Source organism: Notamacropus eugenii, chromosome X, assembly GCF_028372415.1.
Source record: "Notamacropus eugenii isolate mMacEug1 chromosome X, mMacEug1.pri_v2, whole genome shotgun sequence".
In the NCBI taxonomy this organism is placed as follows: domain Eukaryota; kingdom Metazoa; phylum Chordata; class Mammalia; order Diprotodontia; family Macropodidae; genus Notamacropus; species Notamacropus eugenii.
In genome coordinates, this window is record NC_092879.1 from 32,393,734 (window position 1) to 32,410,723 (window position 16,990).

Consider the following 16,990-nt stretch of genomic DNA (forward strand, 5'->3'; position numbering starts at 1 on the left):
GACAGTGATATAGTGCCTGGCACATAGTAATAAAGAATAATAAATGCATATGGGTCCACTGATCACTGTAGTGTCTCCATTATTTCATTGGTGTGGCAGAGATCACAATCCATCAATACTTTCTCATCCCAGACAAGTCTCTCTCACCATATCTTCCCACAAATCCTCCACAGAGGCTTCACTTGACATGCTGGGGCCCTTTGTCAAAACTTCAACCTGGGGTAGATACCAATCGAGCACTGTGGGTTTTCCATTGGTTATCCCTTGCTGTCACATGACTGGGCCACCTGTTCTTTCAGTTGTACCTTGTTCTCTTACTATCTTATCACTACTTCTGCTACACCAAGGGTGGGGAATCTGCAGTCTCAAGGTCACTGGTGGCCCTCTAGGTCCTCAAGTGTGCTGCTTTGACTGAATCCAAGCTTCACAGAACAAATCCTTTTACTAAGGGGATTTGTTCTGTAAAACTCGTATTGAGTCAAAGGACTGTACTTGAGGACCTGGAGGGCCACAGGTGGCCTTGAGGCTGCATGTTCCCCACCCCTGTCTTACAGAGCTGCTAGCAAAATGCTGTAGCCTAATCATGTCCTCCATGTCCATTGCCTTTTGGGTGACCTACAATATTTGCTTCTTTGGAGACTTTCTTTTGGAGAACAAAATAGGACTTTGAAGGTTTTCTCCAACAAGGTATCTCTTTTCCCATCATGTATTATGACAGAGCCATAGGAATAATTTTATTTTACTTCCCTCCAAGGAGGAGTACCAAGTAAGGCATGAAATAAGTAGACTTACCCCAAAAAGGCTTACCACTATCATGGAAGATGGCCAGCACAGAGTCAAGATGGAAGAGGGACTCCCTACAGATGATAAGGTCCTTGGGATGTTGTTTGTGGATGATATTGTGCTGATTACATCAAGCCTTAGAATATTTCAGAGCCTTATGGAGATCTATAATAACTCATAGAAGTCTGACATAACTATCCACACAGGAAAAACCAAGTGGATAAAGAATGCTTCTTGTTCAGACTATGATATACAGTTGGTTGGAAAAGCTTACCCTAAGCTCAGAAGGGAAAAGTGAGAAAAAAGATTGGATTATATTTGGGAACCTTTTACTAACCCTACCTTTCGGCCTGAAACAAAGCTTATCATCCTAATACCAATATTCTTCCACTAGAGGCAGTTCTGTGTAATGAATTAGTTAGGCATTGAGTCAAGAAAACCTGGTTTGAAACTTCATCTCTGACACTACCTGTTTCACCCTAGGCAAGTCATTTTTTTAAATGAGAAGAAACAAAAATTAAAAAACAAAAACATATGCATCTCAAGTAACTTTCTAGGATTTAACAGAAAAATCACTATGCTGTTTCCACAGTGAGATGTTTCCATGCTAATGATATTATAGATCCTTCACAAGGAAATCCTTGTGCATTCTATCCAATGAAGACTTGGGAGAGTTATCTTCATGTATTTGGAAGGTAGTTGCATGGAGAAGGGTTTAGACTTGTTCTGCTTGGCCCTGGAGGGCAGAACTAAGAGAAGTAGCAGAAAAGTAGACTTAGGCCTGACATCAGCAGTTTTGGGGCCAGTGATCTCATCAGCACTGATGCAGAGCAGCAATTCTCCTGTAACTCAGTTGCCTAGGGCATCAAAGAAATCAAATACTAGTTCAAGATGAAAGGGGGGGGGAAGAGGAAGAGAAAGAGAGAGGGAGGGGGGAAAAGGAGAGAGAGAGGGAGAGACAGACAGAGAGAGGGAGGATAGTCTGGCTTCTGAAGTAGTGAATTCCTTCTCTCTGGAGGTCTTCACGAAAAGCGTGGATGAAAGCTCATCACGTATATGGTAGAAAGGATCCTTCTCCACATTTGAGGTTCACTTGGATGGGTTCTGACTTCCTTTGCAACTGAAATTCTGTGAAAGAGTATGCCTGAGGGCCAAGGAATGGGAGCTAACCACTTCAAAGATCAATTATCAGAGCTGATCCCATCCCTTCTTTTTTTTTTTTTCCTACTATAGCCTTCTTTGTAAAGAGGGGAGGGCAGCAAAAAAAGGAACTTTTGGATTGTCTCTTTCAATTCAGACCAGGTATTAAGTGAATCTGGTTAGTATCATTTTTAATTCTTGGTATATCAAGTTGTTCTTAATATATAAAGGAAGTAGATCTGAAAACTCAATCTTGTTCAGTAATAAGCACATACTATAATTTGTTCCAATTCCTGTCAAAACATTCCCTTCTACTATACCAGTTAAAGGTAATTTTTTATACCACTTGTCAATACTAATATAAAAGTGCTTTCTCTCTCCACCAAAAATGTCAAAATAATGCTCATCAACTCCTGAACCTTGATCATACTTTTAATAAAATTATTTGGGAAATATCACAGAATTTTAGAGTTGTAGGGGACCTCAGAGATGATAAGGCTGAACTTCTTGATTTTCTAAATCAGGAAACTGAGGCACTGAGGAAAATCACTGAAGTGATTTTCTTAAAGTTTCACAGTGATAGAGATGGGATACTGTCAGCCCAAGGCTGAATGAGTACGAGGTCATATTGTTTTAAGGCAGGATTTTTGAGGCTGACGGTCCCACTGTGCCCTAACCTTCTAGAAATCACACAGTGAGGGCTTGCTGCACCTGGGCTGTGTGCAAGGCAGGATGAACTTCTGCCAACTTGGCTGCCTAACTAAGCAGCCGGAACTTGGTTGAATTAAATGTGCAAAGGTAAAAATGTAAACAAGGAAAACATGCTTAACAACATGCAAGGGGGAGGAGACAGATTAAACTACCTGTTTGCTCATTATGTACATTTCCCAACCAGTTGGAGTTTTACCTTTAAGAGGGAGTCTGATTTCGGTTTAAGGGAAATGTGCCACCTTTCCCCCTCAGACAAGCTTGAGGGAAAATAACAGAGAAGAAAGGTTTTGTTGTTGTTTTTTAATTTTTGTTTCTTCTCTTAAAAAAAAAACCCAAATGACATTCAACATTTTTTATGGGGGAGGTGTCAGGAAATCAATTCTCACTGGAGAAAAATGAGGGCCAGATAGACTACTATTGGGAGTGGAATGTTCAAGGTTGCTACTGCTTGGTCTAAGCACCTTGGACACTTCTTAAGACTTCCGGGTACTTGGCTTTGAAAGCAGCTCGGGCTCTTTATGTAAGTTACATTCGATTTACTCAGTGGCCTCACCTATTTGTTTAAGCAGATTGTCCCAGGGCTTCTAGTACAGAACGATTAAAGTAGGTTAAGTGACTGCATTATTGGAAAGTTATGAAATTGTACTTCTTTGAAACAATTCTATGACTCCATAACAGATTTTTAAAAAAATTCCGACAATTTTCACTAATTTCAGTGGATACGCTTTTAATACAAATTAGTGACCTAGAAGCTAATGATGTCAGGAATGGGTATGTTAGTGCTCTTTCTTGGGGACACCTTTGAAGCCTGCCCACCAGAGATTAGAGCTTCATGACTCAATTTCCTAAAGCTTCTTAGTGATTTCCTTTTGCTCCCTGATGCAGCATGTCTCCAGGCAGCCCCCAAACAGAAGTCTCCCCAAATGATTTTGCTGTCCCTTGGGGGTAATTTTTTGCTTCTACAGCCAATAGATCAGGAGGTATCTGCACCTTGGTGTCCAGTGGAGCAGACTACAATTGGTTGGTTCATTTGTACAAACTACTGTAATGTGGGAGATACTGGGTAAAATCTTTACAAATGTAGCACCTGGAGTTACCCCCCATAACTCACAGAGCAGCTACTCCAGGGAATAGCTGCCACAGGTTCAAGATACTCTGAATCTGCAGTTCCAAAAAAAAATAACAAACTATAGCCAAGGATCCAGATGTATTTATTTCTAATAGTTGGCCAGAGGGTACAATGAGTTCAAAGCAAGGGCATTGAATGAAAAGGCATGGTAAGAAAGGCAGCAACAAAATATTTTCCCCATAAACCTGGGGCAGATTCTCATACAGATACAACACCAGTAGGAAGAGAGGACCCATGGATGGAATATATATGGAAAGGCACATCCACTGGGAACACGTGGCCAAGGCCCAAGAGTGGAAGGGCAAGTTGTGACGCTGACAATGTAGCCCCATGATATCATGATATGGCTCTGCTGGATGGGTCTCTGCCTCCACTGGATGGCACTTGGCAGGACAGAGCTCCTTGGGACCCTACTTGTTACACACTGCTAAACTCTCCCCTTAGGAGGAGTTTTCCTATGTTGTTCCCTCAGAATCTTGCTTCTAAAATTCCTCCTGGCCAAACAGGAGATTCTCAACCCCAGGTGCCAAACTCTTTGCAACAAAACATCAGCAAGCTAATATTGTCCTCAAGCTTAGTCTTTTCCTGGTCCAGGGTCTTGGGTCCCTCTGTCAGAACTTTCATTCTAGTTTTTTTCGTTCCATACACATCTCAATTGTTATCTCTGAGGGACACTATAAACCAGGTAATGGTTTTGCCCAATAGGTACCAAATGGTTGTAGAATTTCTGGCTCTCCAGTTTTCAAACTCTTAAGTTTCTTCTCTCTTCCTGTGTGATGAATAGATGGAATAAAGACACAGGGGCAAACAAAGACAAGGACATTGTGTTCTACCTGCCAAATCAAATGTTCCTGGTCCTTTCTAATGCAGAGACAGCCAGTCAGAAGCCTCAGGGAGATTTTAGTCAAGGTTTCTCAAAAAGATTTGGTCAATTATAGATGTATAGTATAGACATTTAAGGGTGATTTCTGGTTTCATTTTGTAGTTTAATCAAGAGCTCTTTTTTTTATATTGGTCTTGACCATTTAGAAAGGGAATCCTTTTCACCTAAGCCCCAGCTCTGATTAAAATGGCCACTTGGACCCGGATTCAGTAGCAAGCCATGGATTTTGTTGCCCCTGACATACCTGTATTTCACTTCTCAGAAGGAAGTACTTTTCCTTTACTATTTCTCTAGTCCATTGTCTCTTAAACTTTTTTTTTTTTTTTTTTGCTCAGTGTTATTCTTTTCTTTGAGGAATGGGAGGAACACCATGGAGAGACAGGAAACTGAAGCAGGAGCATACGACTGCCCATCCAAGTTCTTTACAATTTGAGGTGCACTTGACCTCTGAGGACCTGCTGCTCTACTCTATCAACTTTATCAAATCTGTCTAGTCTGGTTTGTTTTCTTGTTTCCAAGAATTCAGGGCAAGCAATATTGCCTGTGAGCCCAGCACTGATCTGCACAAATCTGAAGTAAATGGGTAAATGCTAAAAGAGATAACCTTCTTTAAATAGAGCCCAAATTATAATGCTAATAAACACAGTTAAAAAAAGAGAATATCTAAATGTGAAACTTATAGGTCTATGCCTTTTATAATAATATTTAGCCTACAGTGGAAAGGAATTGGGGTAAAAAAAATCTGTGGAGTAAAACCCTCAAAATGCCAAACAAACAAACATAAACAACTAAGAAGGGTAGAGTGAATGGAGATGGGTGGCTACATCACCTTTGTTCATGGCATGTGTCTTGGGCTCTGAAAAAAAGTAGAGACTTCAACCAATGGTCTACTTTTATCTTCACAACAAACCTGCTAAGAGAGGCAGGGTGGGCATTATCTCTATTTTTCCAGATGAGGCACACATATAGAAAGGCATAAGGATAGAGAAGAATGACTAAGTTAAGGTCATTCTAATGGAGCTGAGGCTAAGAGCCAGATGCCCTGACTCCCAAACCCCAAACTCTCTTAGCACATATTAGATACTTAAGAAATGCCACAGAAAATTATACATTCTCATTATGGTTTAAATGTCATGTCACAAAAAAAACCCAGCTTATGCTACATAAAGTTGGGCAAAGGAAGCTTTTTAAAACTTGCAGTTTTTAAGTTATTTATTACAGATGTCCCCTAGTTTTATAGAGCTCTAATCCAATTTCTTCCATGAAAAATATAATTTGGAAAACTTTCCTTATTAGATCTCACTCTTGTCAAGTAGAGAAAGAAAAGTCCCCTCAATCTCTTCCCTCCATTATTCTCTTTCCCTCTCTTTCTCTCTCTCTTTCTCCCTTCCCCATATATGTAAATATATATATATGTATGTGTGTATACAGATACATATTTATTTATATCATAAAATGTTCATAGAAACTTTCTTTGTGGTAGCAAAAAACTGGAAGCAAAATAGTGTCCCTCAATTGGGAAATGTGAACCAATTGTGAAATATGAAGGTAAAAGAATATTACTGTATCACAAGAAATAAATGTGTGTGTGTGTTGTGTTTTGGACAGACACTGTAAATGGGTACTAAGCTGTCCAAGCTGGCTGGATTGTCTTTGGGAAATTTCAAGATTCTTTAAATGATCACAAATGATGGGGCATTTAACAAATGAATTACAGAGCTTCAGAGCTGGAAGGAATTTCAACAGGCATCTAATCAAAAGGTGCATCTGAAAAAGAACGCCCAAGAGGTTATCTAGCCCCTGCTAGAACCATGCCCCCAGCTCATCTATGTTTCTGGAGAGCTCAAATTTCAACCCTCTATTTACTTCCTTCCAACTTTTACCTACTGCTTATAGTTCCGCCCTTTGGGGCCCAAGCAGAACAAAACTGATTCTTCTTCCATATAACAGCTCTCCTGATAATTGAAGGCAGCTAATATACCCTGCAAGCCTTCTCTTCTCTGGCCCAAACATCTCTGGTTCCTTTAAGCCATCCTCATGTGAGATAGACTGGAGGCCTTCTTCTGGATGCTCAAACCAATAAAGATGTTTTCTCCTCTAAAACAAAGGCCATGTAAGATCTGAGTGATAGAATATTAGTGCTAGAATGGACCTGGGAGATTATCTAGTCCAAAGGTTCTTAAACTGGGGTCCACACATCCTAAAGGGACAGAATTCAGCATGTAAACTGAAACTCTGATGGGGGGGGGGAAATGGCATCTTTACTTTCACTATTTCTAATAGAAAGTCAGAATTTCTTTCAGTTATGAATGTAGGCAACAAGACATGATTTCAAAAAGGGGCTAATAGGCTTCGCTAGCCCACACAAAGGGTTCCACAACACACACAAAAAAGACTCTGACAGAATTCAACTCCCTCATTTTCCAGATGAGGAAACTGAGGCCCTGCAAGAAGTGACAAGGTCCCACAGGCATCGGCGAGCAGAGCTAGCATCCGACTCCAAATCTTAACTTCAAATTCAGAATTCATTCCCCTATGCCATGAGTTCCTGCTTACCAATGTTTTTTTGTTCTGTAAATCCTTTTCAAAAACAACCAAAAATTGTTGCGAACCCCTGGAGAAATTTAATATACTACACATAATATTCTATAATTATTTACTACTTAAGGAGTCATTTAAGAATTTTTAGCGTGAACCTTTTGGACCACCATTGTGAACTCCTCCAGGTTCCTGAACTACTAAATGGGAGCCACTGCCATAAGTGGTCCTTCAAGAGCTTTAAAATAATGTAGGGAAGAAAATGCTTTCAAATACTAGCCAAACACCTGATGTTACCTTTAGGGGGTTAAACAAGAGCTGCTGGCTTCCATGATTTGACTAGGGAAAATAAAGTTTGCCTGCATCAACGTCAAGATTTTATGTAGTTGGCTTTAAAGACAGAGATTGGTTTTTGCCACAGTTAAATTGGTAGTGTCAGGGAACTGGCTCTGTCACAAACAGGGGCCGACACGGCCTAGGAACTAGTCTGCGACAGAGGTTCTCAACCTTGTTTTTGTGTGTTGTGAATACCCCCTTCTCGTTTGGCAGTCTGGAGAAACCTGGGGACCCCTTCTCAGAATTGGGTTTTTAAATACATAAAATACAGAGGGTTACAAAGGAAACCAGCTATATTGAAAGATAGTTCTCAAAGTATTTCTAAAAAACAAGTCCATGGACCCCCAGGTTAGGGTTAGATCTAAGGGGTCAGAAGCGTAGCGCATTTAAGAGGGAAGGACTCCCCTATCTGCTAACCATTATTATAACTAATTACCTACTGCCGGTTTTTGAATATGAGTGGAAATTCAAAGCTTCAGTGGCATGTGTATGCTCAAGAGTTCACATTTATCAGTAAAAGAATACACTGTGCCTGTTCTAACACTTGTGCTAACAATTTTCCCAGGGAACAAGACAGTAAATACTCAGGATCCCTCTTCTCAGCTTAAACACACATCATTTAGAGGTGCTAACAGCCCATGAAATATTAAGCCATCATTTAATAAAATCATTAAATCGAGAAGTCCCAAATAAGCACCATCTACATCTATGTTAATGGCTAATGGACATCAGCCAGGCGATGGATGCTCAGCCATAATGAAGACCCTTTTTTATCCATTTCTGTCTTGGCATAGAGCTTTTCTTCTATTATTTATGGGCTGAACAGATACCCAGTGCCTCTCTGGCACCAGCTCATGCACATCCAATTAGGCGCTTAGTAAAGTGGATGATGGTCAGTGATAATGAAGCTCTAAATCAGAAACTTACCTCTCTTTTAGAGAACCAGTTTCCTCATTCACAAAACAGGGCCATGACTACTTCTGCTATTGTAACAAAAATGCAAAAACCAACAACAAAATCCATAGTTCTAAGGCATCAGCTTAGGCGTGCCCCAATACCTCCCAAGCATCAATAACCCTTGGCAAAGTCAGATCAATTTATTAATTAGCTAGCTCCTGTCTGCATAATTCAGCAGATCTATTATCACACTAATGTGGGTCCTCAAACCATAAATAAGCATTTCTTAGGTGGCTACTATGTACCAAGTCCTGAGCTAGGTCCTGGGGTTACAGAGACAAAAAATAAATAGTCTCTATCTTCAAGGAACTTACATTCCTAAGGAGAGAACATGTACCTACATAATGATATGCAAAATATAAACATGAGGCCATTTTAGTTGGGATGGGGTTGAGAGGGAAATCAGGAAAGGCTTCTTTTAGGGGGTAGTGATTGATCTGTACTCTGAAGGAAATTAGGGATTCTAAGAGACAGAAGTGAGAAGAGAGTGTATTCATTCCAAGCACAGGGGTCAGACTGTACAAAGGTGAGGAGGTGGGAGATAGAACATGTGAGGAGCAGCAAGGTAGCCATTTTGGCTGTCCCAGAGTGAGCATGAAGGGGATTGATACACAGTGAGTCTGGAAAGGTAAGTTGGAATTAGACTGTAAAGGGCTTTAAATGCTAAACAGAGAAATAGACTGGTATTTGATCTTAGAGCTAGCAGGGAGCCAGTGGAGGTTATTGAGCAGGGGAGTGACATGGTCAGACCGCAGCTTCAGAAATATTACTTTGACAACCAAGAGGAAGATGAATTGGAATGAGGGGGCACTTGATACAGGAAACCAATTAGGAAGGAGGTTGGTTACAATGATATGAGTGGGGAGCAATAAGGGCCTGAACTGGCTATTCGAGTGGAATGAAGGGGATGGAAGTAAGAAATACAGTAGAAGTAGTTTCAACAAGAAACTCTTGGGAATTAATTGCATGGATACATGGGCTGAAGGAGAGTAAGAGCTGGGGGATGGGGTGCGGGGCAGGCAGGAAATGGCTTCTATTTTGTCGGCAAAGTATGAGTTGAGGTCCTCTGGCTGAGTGGGTAGAAAAAGGGCTGCTGTGGCAGGTTTGAGGAGAGCAGTAAAGGTTTGAAACATCTGTTGTGGGAAATTTGATTGAGAATTAATTAATTAGGAAGGAGAAAAAAGATTGTTTTGCTGCAGTGAGGGCCCAATTAAGATCTGCTCATTTGGAGTGGACCCAATCACCAAAGCTACGAGATTTCTTCGATTAATGCTAGACAACACTTTAATAGAAGCGGAGGCAGATGGTGAGAGTAGCCTAGGGTTTGGGTTGGCACAGTTTGGAGGGACAAAGAAGAAAGAGATTGAAGAAGAGCGGCTAGTGGCATGCTGAAATGGTTAATTCTAGGGTCAAAATGGAAATCTTTTTGCTACTAGAACAAGCGTTGTTTATGGATATTTTGGTACATTTGGGGCCTCTTGTCTTTAACCTCCATGGGGTTTATGCCCAGTAGTGGGAGTGTTTGGTCACAGGTTATTGACTTTCCTCACCCAATTCCAAAAGGTTGTCCCCACCACTGGCCCACTTCAAAGCTCTGGTATATCTCAGTAGCATGCTTGACTTCCCACTGCTCTTCTAGCACCATATTTCTGTTACCATCTTGACCAAAAATGACGCTATCTTCTTGGAATCATAACTGTAAAGCATGACACTTTACAAAATATAATTTAAAAGGTGTCCCCCAAATGATTTCCATTTATCTTTGGAATGCAGAGTCACACAATCAGTCAAGAATCCTTGCTCCAACAGTCACATTTCCACCCACACTCCGGTATAGCTTGGGACCCGAGAGGGTGGCAAGGGGAATAAATGTGAAATGAGAAAGACTCACAATGTTTTGAATAATTTGCAAATCAATAATCCACCCACATATCCCCCCAAGCACTTTTTTTTTCTTTAACCAGAACTGTGATTTCATTAGGCAGCAGCCAATGAGAGAAAATTCCCTCAACCACAGCAGGTGCTCCATAACTTAGTGCTTTAGGAAAGTTGCCTCGGGCACAGAGATGTTAGGTGACTTGCTCATGGTCACACAGTAATTATTACTATTATTATCTCAATTTTATGGATAGGGAAAGTGGACCTCTTAGAGCTTAAGTAACTTACCAATCACCACCCAGTTAATAAGTGTCTGAGGTAGGACTTTAATAAGCGTGGATCGGCCTGCGCTTCTAGGCACAGTGAATAGAGAGGCGGGCTCTCTGTTCACCATTCTATACTGGAAAGAGTACTTACTATACTCCCTAAATGAGGTCTTAGAGGATTTGGTCAAGGATTAATTTCCTTGACTACTTATGAAAAGAGGATGAGGATGGAAACTGACACGCTTAAAGCTACTATTACTTGACATAAAATGGGAGAGGTTAGCAAACAGAGCTCTAAACTTAGAGATAGGGGACGTGGATTCAAATTCTACCTTGGACCCTTTGTAGCTATGTGATGCTGGGGAGTTATTACAGCTCAGAGAAGACTGCCTTCCTCAACTATAAAGTGGGAATCATAGCACTTATACCACTACATCACAGGGTTGTCTTGCAAAATTTAGGAGGCCATGGGAATGCATGGTGTTGGCATTATCCAACCCAGAGATCACTTTATGTACCACTGAGGTATACAGTAGAGACCACAAGTACATTGAAATAGGCAATGTTCAAACTACTGATAAACAGACCAATGGAATAAAAAAGACTCAGCAAAAGACCATTACAAACCTGTTTCCGGTTTTGAGCCCTGGCATTCCTAAGTCTTCGAGCCGAATAAAAGATAAAGTAGCCCACGGTTGCAGCCGTCACGATGAAGAAGGACACAGAGACAAAGAAGATCGAATAATGATTCATCCAGGGGCCGTGTTTTTTCCCTACTTCGATGACCATGGTTACTTGTATACCTCTTTGAATAGACTGCAAAATTTTGGTACCTTTCAGATTGCCTATCATGATTGAGACAATGTCTCCTGCACCTATAAAAAGAAGAAAAACAGGACAGTTTAGATTGATAAGATGTTTACATGGAAATCTGGGTGCATAAGACCCCTTTCCAAGAAGAAAACAAAGCCTCCTGACCATGTTGAGACTGCAGAAAAGGAAGTTAATACAGCACATCCCAAAAGTCTTAGGGAAAGGTTCAATTCGAATGGCTTAACCCCGCTGTAAGGCTTTGGCCACTAAGGACTTCTTGCTATTACATAGGCTTCAAGCTATTAAAGCTTAACCCAGCACTAAAACTTTTGGGACACCCAATACTCATACGGTGTGTGATCAACCATACCCCTAGCAAGCTATAGCAAGACGGTCAGTCATTTTAGGGCACAAGGAAACAATACAGAGTACTGGAGTGGACAAAACAGGCTGTTTTACCTTATGCACTAGTATCTGGATTACAAATAACATTAAGTCAAGCATTTATTAAACTACACAGAACTGAAGAGCATTGGAGAGAGTCTGAACCGAGACCCAAGATATAACAGAGACGCTCAAATGTTCTATTTGGAGTTGAATCCCATTAGGCTTTTTTACCTTATAGGATATATAAAGCTTGATTGAGGTCAAATGCAAATTGCATACTGCCTTGATGACCAATCCAGTATGGGATAGAATTTCACATTCTATTAATGCCCTATTCAAAGACCTAGGAATTTCAGGGCTGGAAAATAGCAGAAACAGTACATAAGGTTCTCTTATGTTGTACATAAGCATATACAAGCATCTGCATATGCTATATATAGATAGCACATGCATTAAATAATATACAAGTCTAAGTTATTTAAAGCTATATGTAGCTTACAGTATATAAGGTTGCTGTAAGAACTCATAACGTCAATACATCAAGCTTTACATATCCAAATTATTCACAGGAAGAAAAAATGCCCCTAGATCCAAAGAGGGTAAATCTATATTTATTTTCAAGATAGGTCCATTTTCATACCTCTCTAAATATTCTCCAAAGGTACTAGTCAGTCTAAAGAGTCATTATTCCCCGATTGGTCATGGGCTATAAATAGGTTGTATTCAAAGGAAGAAATCTAAGCTATTAACAACCATACGAAAAAATGCTTCTGATTACTAAGGATTAAAGAAATACAAATGCAGGCAACTCAGAGGTTCCACCTTACTCACACCCTTTAGATGGCAAAGATGACGAATAAAATTACGAAAACAGGCACACTAATGCATTGTTGATGGGGCTGTGAATTGGTCCAGCCATTGTAGAAAGCAATTTGAAAATATAACCAAGAAGCCAGTAAGCTGTGCATAGTCCCTTTGTTTCAGCTATACTACCCCCAAGTCTATAACCCAAAGAGATCAAAGAAAGAGAAAATGGACCCATATGTGCGAAAGCACTTTATAGCAGTTCTTTTCACAGTAGCCAAAGCTGTAACTAAAGCAGTGTTGTCCACCTATTGGGGAATGACTAAACAAATTATGTTATACGAATATAATGGAACATTAGTGCGTGATAAGAAATGACGAAATGGACAACTTCAGAGGCAACCAGCAAGGAAGGTCTCTGCAACCGAGGTAGGGGGAAGTGAGCAGAATGAGAACAATTTATGCAATGTAACAAGAAAAACAACTTTAAAAGTCTTAAGAACTCTGATTAAGTGATTAAATCAGTAGTTCAGAGGACTGAAGATGCCATGTGCTGCTCACTTCCTGCTAGAGAAGGAGTAGATTTCAAATACAGAATGAGACATACATTTTTAGACATGGTCAATCAATCAATCAATCAGTCAGTTCCATTTATTAAGCACCTACTATTCGCCAGGAACTGTGCTAAGCACTGGAAATTTATGTTGCTGGACTATGCATAATGTGTTACGAGGCTGATTTTTTACTTTTTTATTATTCAACTGGGAAAGGCAGTAGAGAGAAATAATAAATACCTCTAAAAATAAAGTAATTTTTAAAACCAACAAAAGTCTAGCAAACTAACAAAATGGAATAAGTCAGCCCATTAATGAAGATAACCAGAGGTAGATGGGGAAAAAAAGCTGGAAGAAAAGCTCATATTCAACACCAATTAAAAAAAAAACACAAACTAGGTAGATGACAGCTATTGCTAGGACAAATCTGCCTCGCTGCTCCTTGCCCCACTGTTGGCTTAAGGGTCCAGAAGGCTAAACTTCTCTGCTTACTCTAACATTTCTAATTCAACAAAGGATATTTACCTAGCATCATCAGAGACCTCAAGGATTCCATAAGATACTGAATATATTTTATTGTATAGGTGATCTAAAAATTCTTTAGCCTGGCACTTATGACTCTCCACAACCTCTCCCCTCCCCCAACTACCCCCTCCCCACACCTACCTTATCCAGCTTTATTTGACATTAAATGTCTTTCTTTATTATTTCGGATAAATTGAACCGATAGCTATTCACCAAGAGTGATCTGTATGCCTTCACCCCTAGGCTTCCCACTGTCACACTATGGTCTATGTATCCTTAGCTGCTAATACGGGGTCTACAATAGAGTAAATATTGAAAAAAATGCTTGCTAATTGTGAGTCCTTTAGAGCTTTTTCATTTTTCTTTTTTTATATTCATACTATGGTAGTCATTGTCTGGGGCAGCTAGGTGGCGCTGGAGTGGATAGAGCACTGGGCTGGGAATCAGGAAGATTCATCTTTCTGAGTTCAAATCTGGCCTCAGAAATTTGCTAGCTGAGTGACTCTGGGCAAGTCATTTTACTCTGTCTGCCTCAGTTTCTTCATCTGTAAAATGAGCTGAAGTAGGAAATGGCAAACCATTCAAGTATCTTTACCAAGAAAACCCCAAATGGGGTCACAGAGAGTCTGACAGGACTGAAACAATTCAACAATAACAAAAGGTTATTGTTTATGTGGTTCTCTTGGTCCTGCTTACATAGTAATTCAAAGAAGTCTTCCCATGTTTTTCTTAATTCTTTATCTTTGTCACTGCATGTCAGGACAGTGTCAGAAGAGTGACATCTACCCCATGCAGACTAAGCTACTTTTCCCCCTAAAAAGCAATGCAAACATCCTCAGGACTCAATTGGACTAGGTGACTGAGGTTCAAACCACTGACATAGCTTCCTGATCACTCAAGTACAAAAGCCAGCACAGGAGGAGTTATGGGCTCCTCATACTTAATATGACACTGCTGAGCAGGGTACTGCCATGGCAAATGAGGAAGGAGGGGAGCTACACCTAACTACACCAAATTCTGGATCCTTTCTGGCTATCTTTTCTATGCTATTATGAACATAGAACCTTTTTTTAACTGTTAGTTGGCTCACAAATGTCTGATTTTGTTCCAATCCTGACCCAGAATTGTTGTACTGTCCAGAGTCAGGCATGTCCTAGAACAGGTAGAAAGAGTACTGGATTGGAAGTCAAAAGATCTGGGTTTGAATCCAGTCTGTACCATCTACGTGTCCATATCCTTAAACAAGTCACACCCTTTTGGCACCACAGTTTCTCATCTATAAAATGAGGGACTTAGCCTGGGCTTTCCCTCACAGGACAGGACACTGGATGTCCACTTGTTAGTTATATTACATTAGAGATTTGATCTCATGGTTGGACTAGATGACCAAACTGAGAAGCATTCTTGGCTCTTCCCACTCCTTCATGCTCCATTTCCATCACCTGCACATCACCATCTCCAGCATCAGTCCCCTTCTCTCTACTCACATAGCCACCAATCTAGGTCATCCTTGTATCATCTCTCTCCTGGACTATGATAGCAACATTCTATTTGGGTTCCCTTCCTCCAGTTTCTCCTTCCCTTCATCCATCCTCCACACACAATTGCCAAAATATGCTTCCTAAGGCATAAGTCTGACCAGGCCCTGCTCCCTTGCTCAAGAAGTTTCGAGGGCTCCCCATTGCCTATGGGAGACAACACACAATCCTCATCTTGTCATTTACAGCCCCTTTCCAACTGGCTCTCACCTACCTTTCTGGGCTTATTTCATACTACTCTTCCTTAAGAACTCAATATGCCAGCCAAACTTAACTACCAGCCATTCCCCTTACTCAGATATTCTACCTTCTACACACAAGCCATCCCCTACACTTGGAGTACATTCCTTCCTCTGTTCAATTTCCTTGTCTTTTGAGATCCAACTTGGCTGCTGCCTTGTCCAAGAAGCCTTCCCTGGAGCCCTCAGGCTATTAATGTGTTTTTTTCCCTGCCTCAATCTTTCTGGATTCTTGTGCATACGTCTTGCTTATGATTTGTGCATATATTTCCCCCATCAGAATGTAAGGACCTTGAGGGTATGGGCTGTTTCTTTTTTGTCTTTGTATCACCAGTGCCTGGCCTCTAATAGACATTTAATAAGTGTCTGCTGATAGAGTACTGAGAGCAATACATCTCATGGACATCTGTTTTCATTGCACTAAGTTACAATAGAACCCAATGAATCCTTGAACCTCCTGGGTGATATTCATTATATCTCAATTTCTTTCTATTGTCACTGGACCTAAAACAATGCTATCAGGAGGCAGATTAGGTGTGAACAAGAATGAAGCAAGTGGTCTTTCTTATTTCACAATCCAGTGCTCTATACATCATATCATTTAACTGCCTCACTTAAAATTATGAAAAATAATAAATTAGAGTGGAAATAAGCACAGAAAAGAAATCACTAAGACAAACAAGACAGTAGATGGTTAAGAAAATACAAGAGTGTTTTCCTGAAAATGTAAAGTCTCTGAAGAAGAAAATGATAGACTTGGAACTTAAAATACAGATGTGATAGAAGATGTAGCAAAAGCAAAAGCAAAGAATGATAACAATGGAAAAACACATAATTTGATCTACACAAGCCAAGGTTACCGACTGCGCAGATAGAATGTGGAGAGAAAATCTAAGAATCCTAGGTTTTTCCCTCCTCCCAGAAAAGCACTAAGAATTAAAAAGCCTGAATACCAAACCACAGAAAATAATAAAATTTCCCCAAAGCACTGAAAACAGAAGGCACAGAAGCGAGAATCCTCAGGTAAACAGTCCTAGTTCTTTAAAGCAGTTCTCATATGGCATAGACTCAAGGCCCATTATCATCCTTGGGTACTTCTGAGCCTGCCAGTATCTTTCCTAAACTGTAGTACCTAGAATGACCCACAAAGTGCTTTTGGTGAGGTCTAACTAGGCAAAGAACACTTTTTCTGGTGGTTCAGTTGTGTCTGACTCTTTATGACCCCATTTGGGGTTTTCTCGACAAAGATACTGAAGTGGTTTGCCATTTCCTTCTCCAGCTCATGGCAAACAGAAGTTAAGTGACTTGCCCAGGGTCACGCAGCTAGTAAATGTGTGAAATCAGATTTAAACTCAGGTCCTCTAGACTCTAGGACCAGTGCTTTAACCAATGCAGCACCACCTAGCCATCCACAAATAACACGAGGACCTCCTTATTCCTGGAAACACTGTTCTTCTTGAGGTAGCCCAAGACCATGCATTCTCTTTTTAGACTGATAGAGAATTTGTA

At 40.5% G+C, this 16,990-nt stretch overlaps 1 protein-coding gene across 6 annotated transcripts in view; it reads right to left on the minus strand.

Annotated features, from left to right (window-relative positions):
• The window catches only part of RNF128 (ring finger protein 128), a 116,829-nt gene that overhangs the window by 20,243 nt on the left and 79,596 nt on the right, over positions 1 to 16,990 (minus strand). For all 6 annotated transcript variants that reach the window (XM_072626555.1, XM_072626558.1, XM_072626559.1 and 3 more), the window contains exon 2: positions 11,249 to 11,496. In XM_072626555.1, the coding sequence (XP_072482656.1) occupies positions 11,249 to 11,496 (248 nt within the window). The remainder of the gene's footprint in view (positions 1 to 11,248; positions 11,497 to 16,990) is intronic.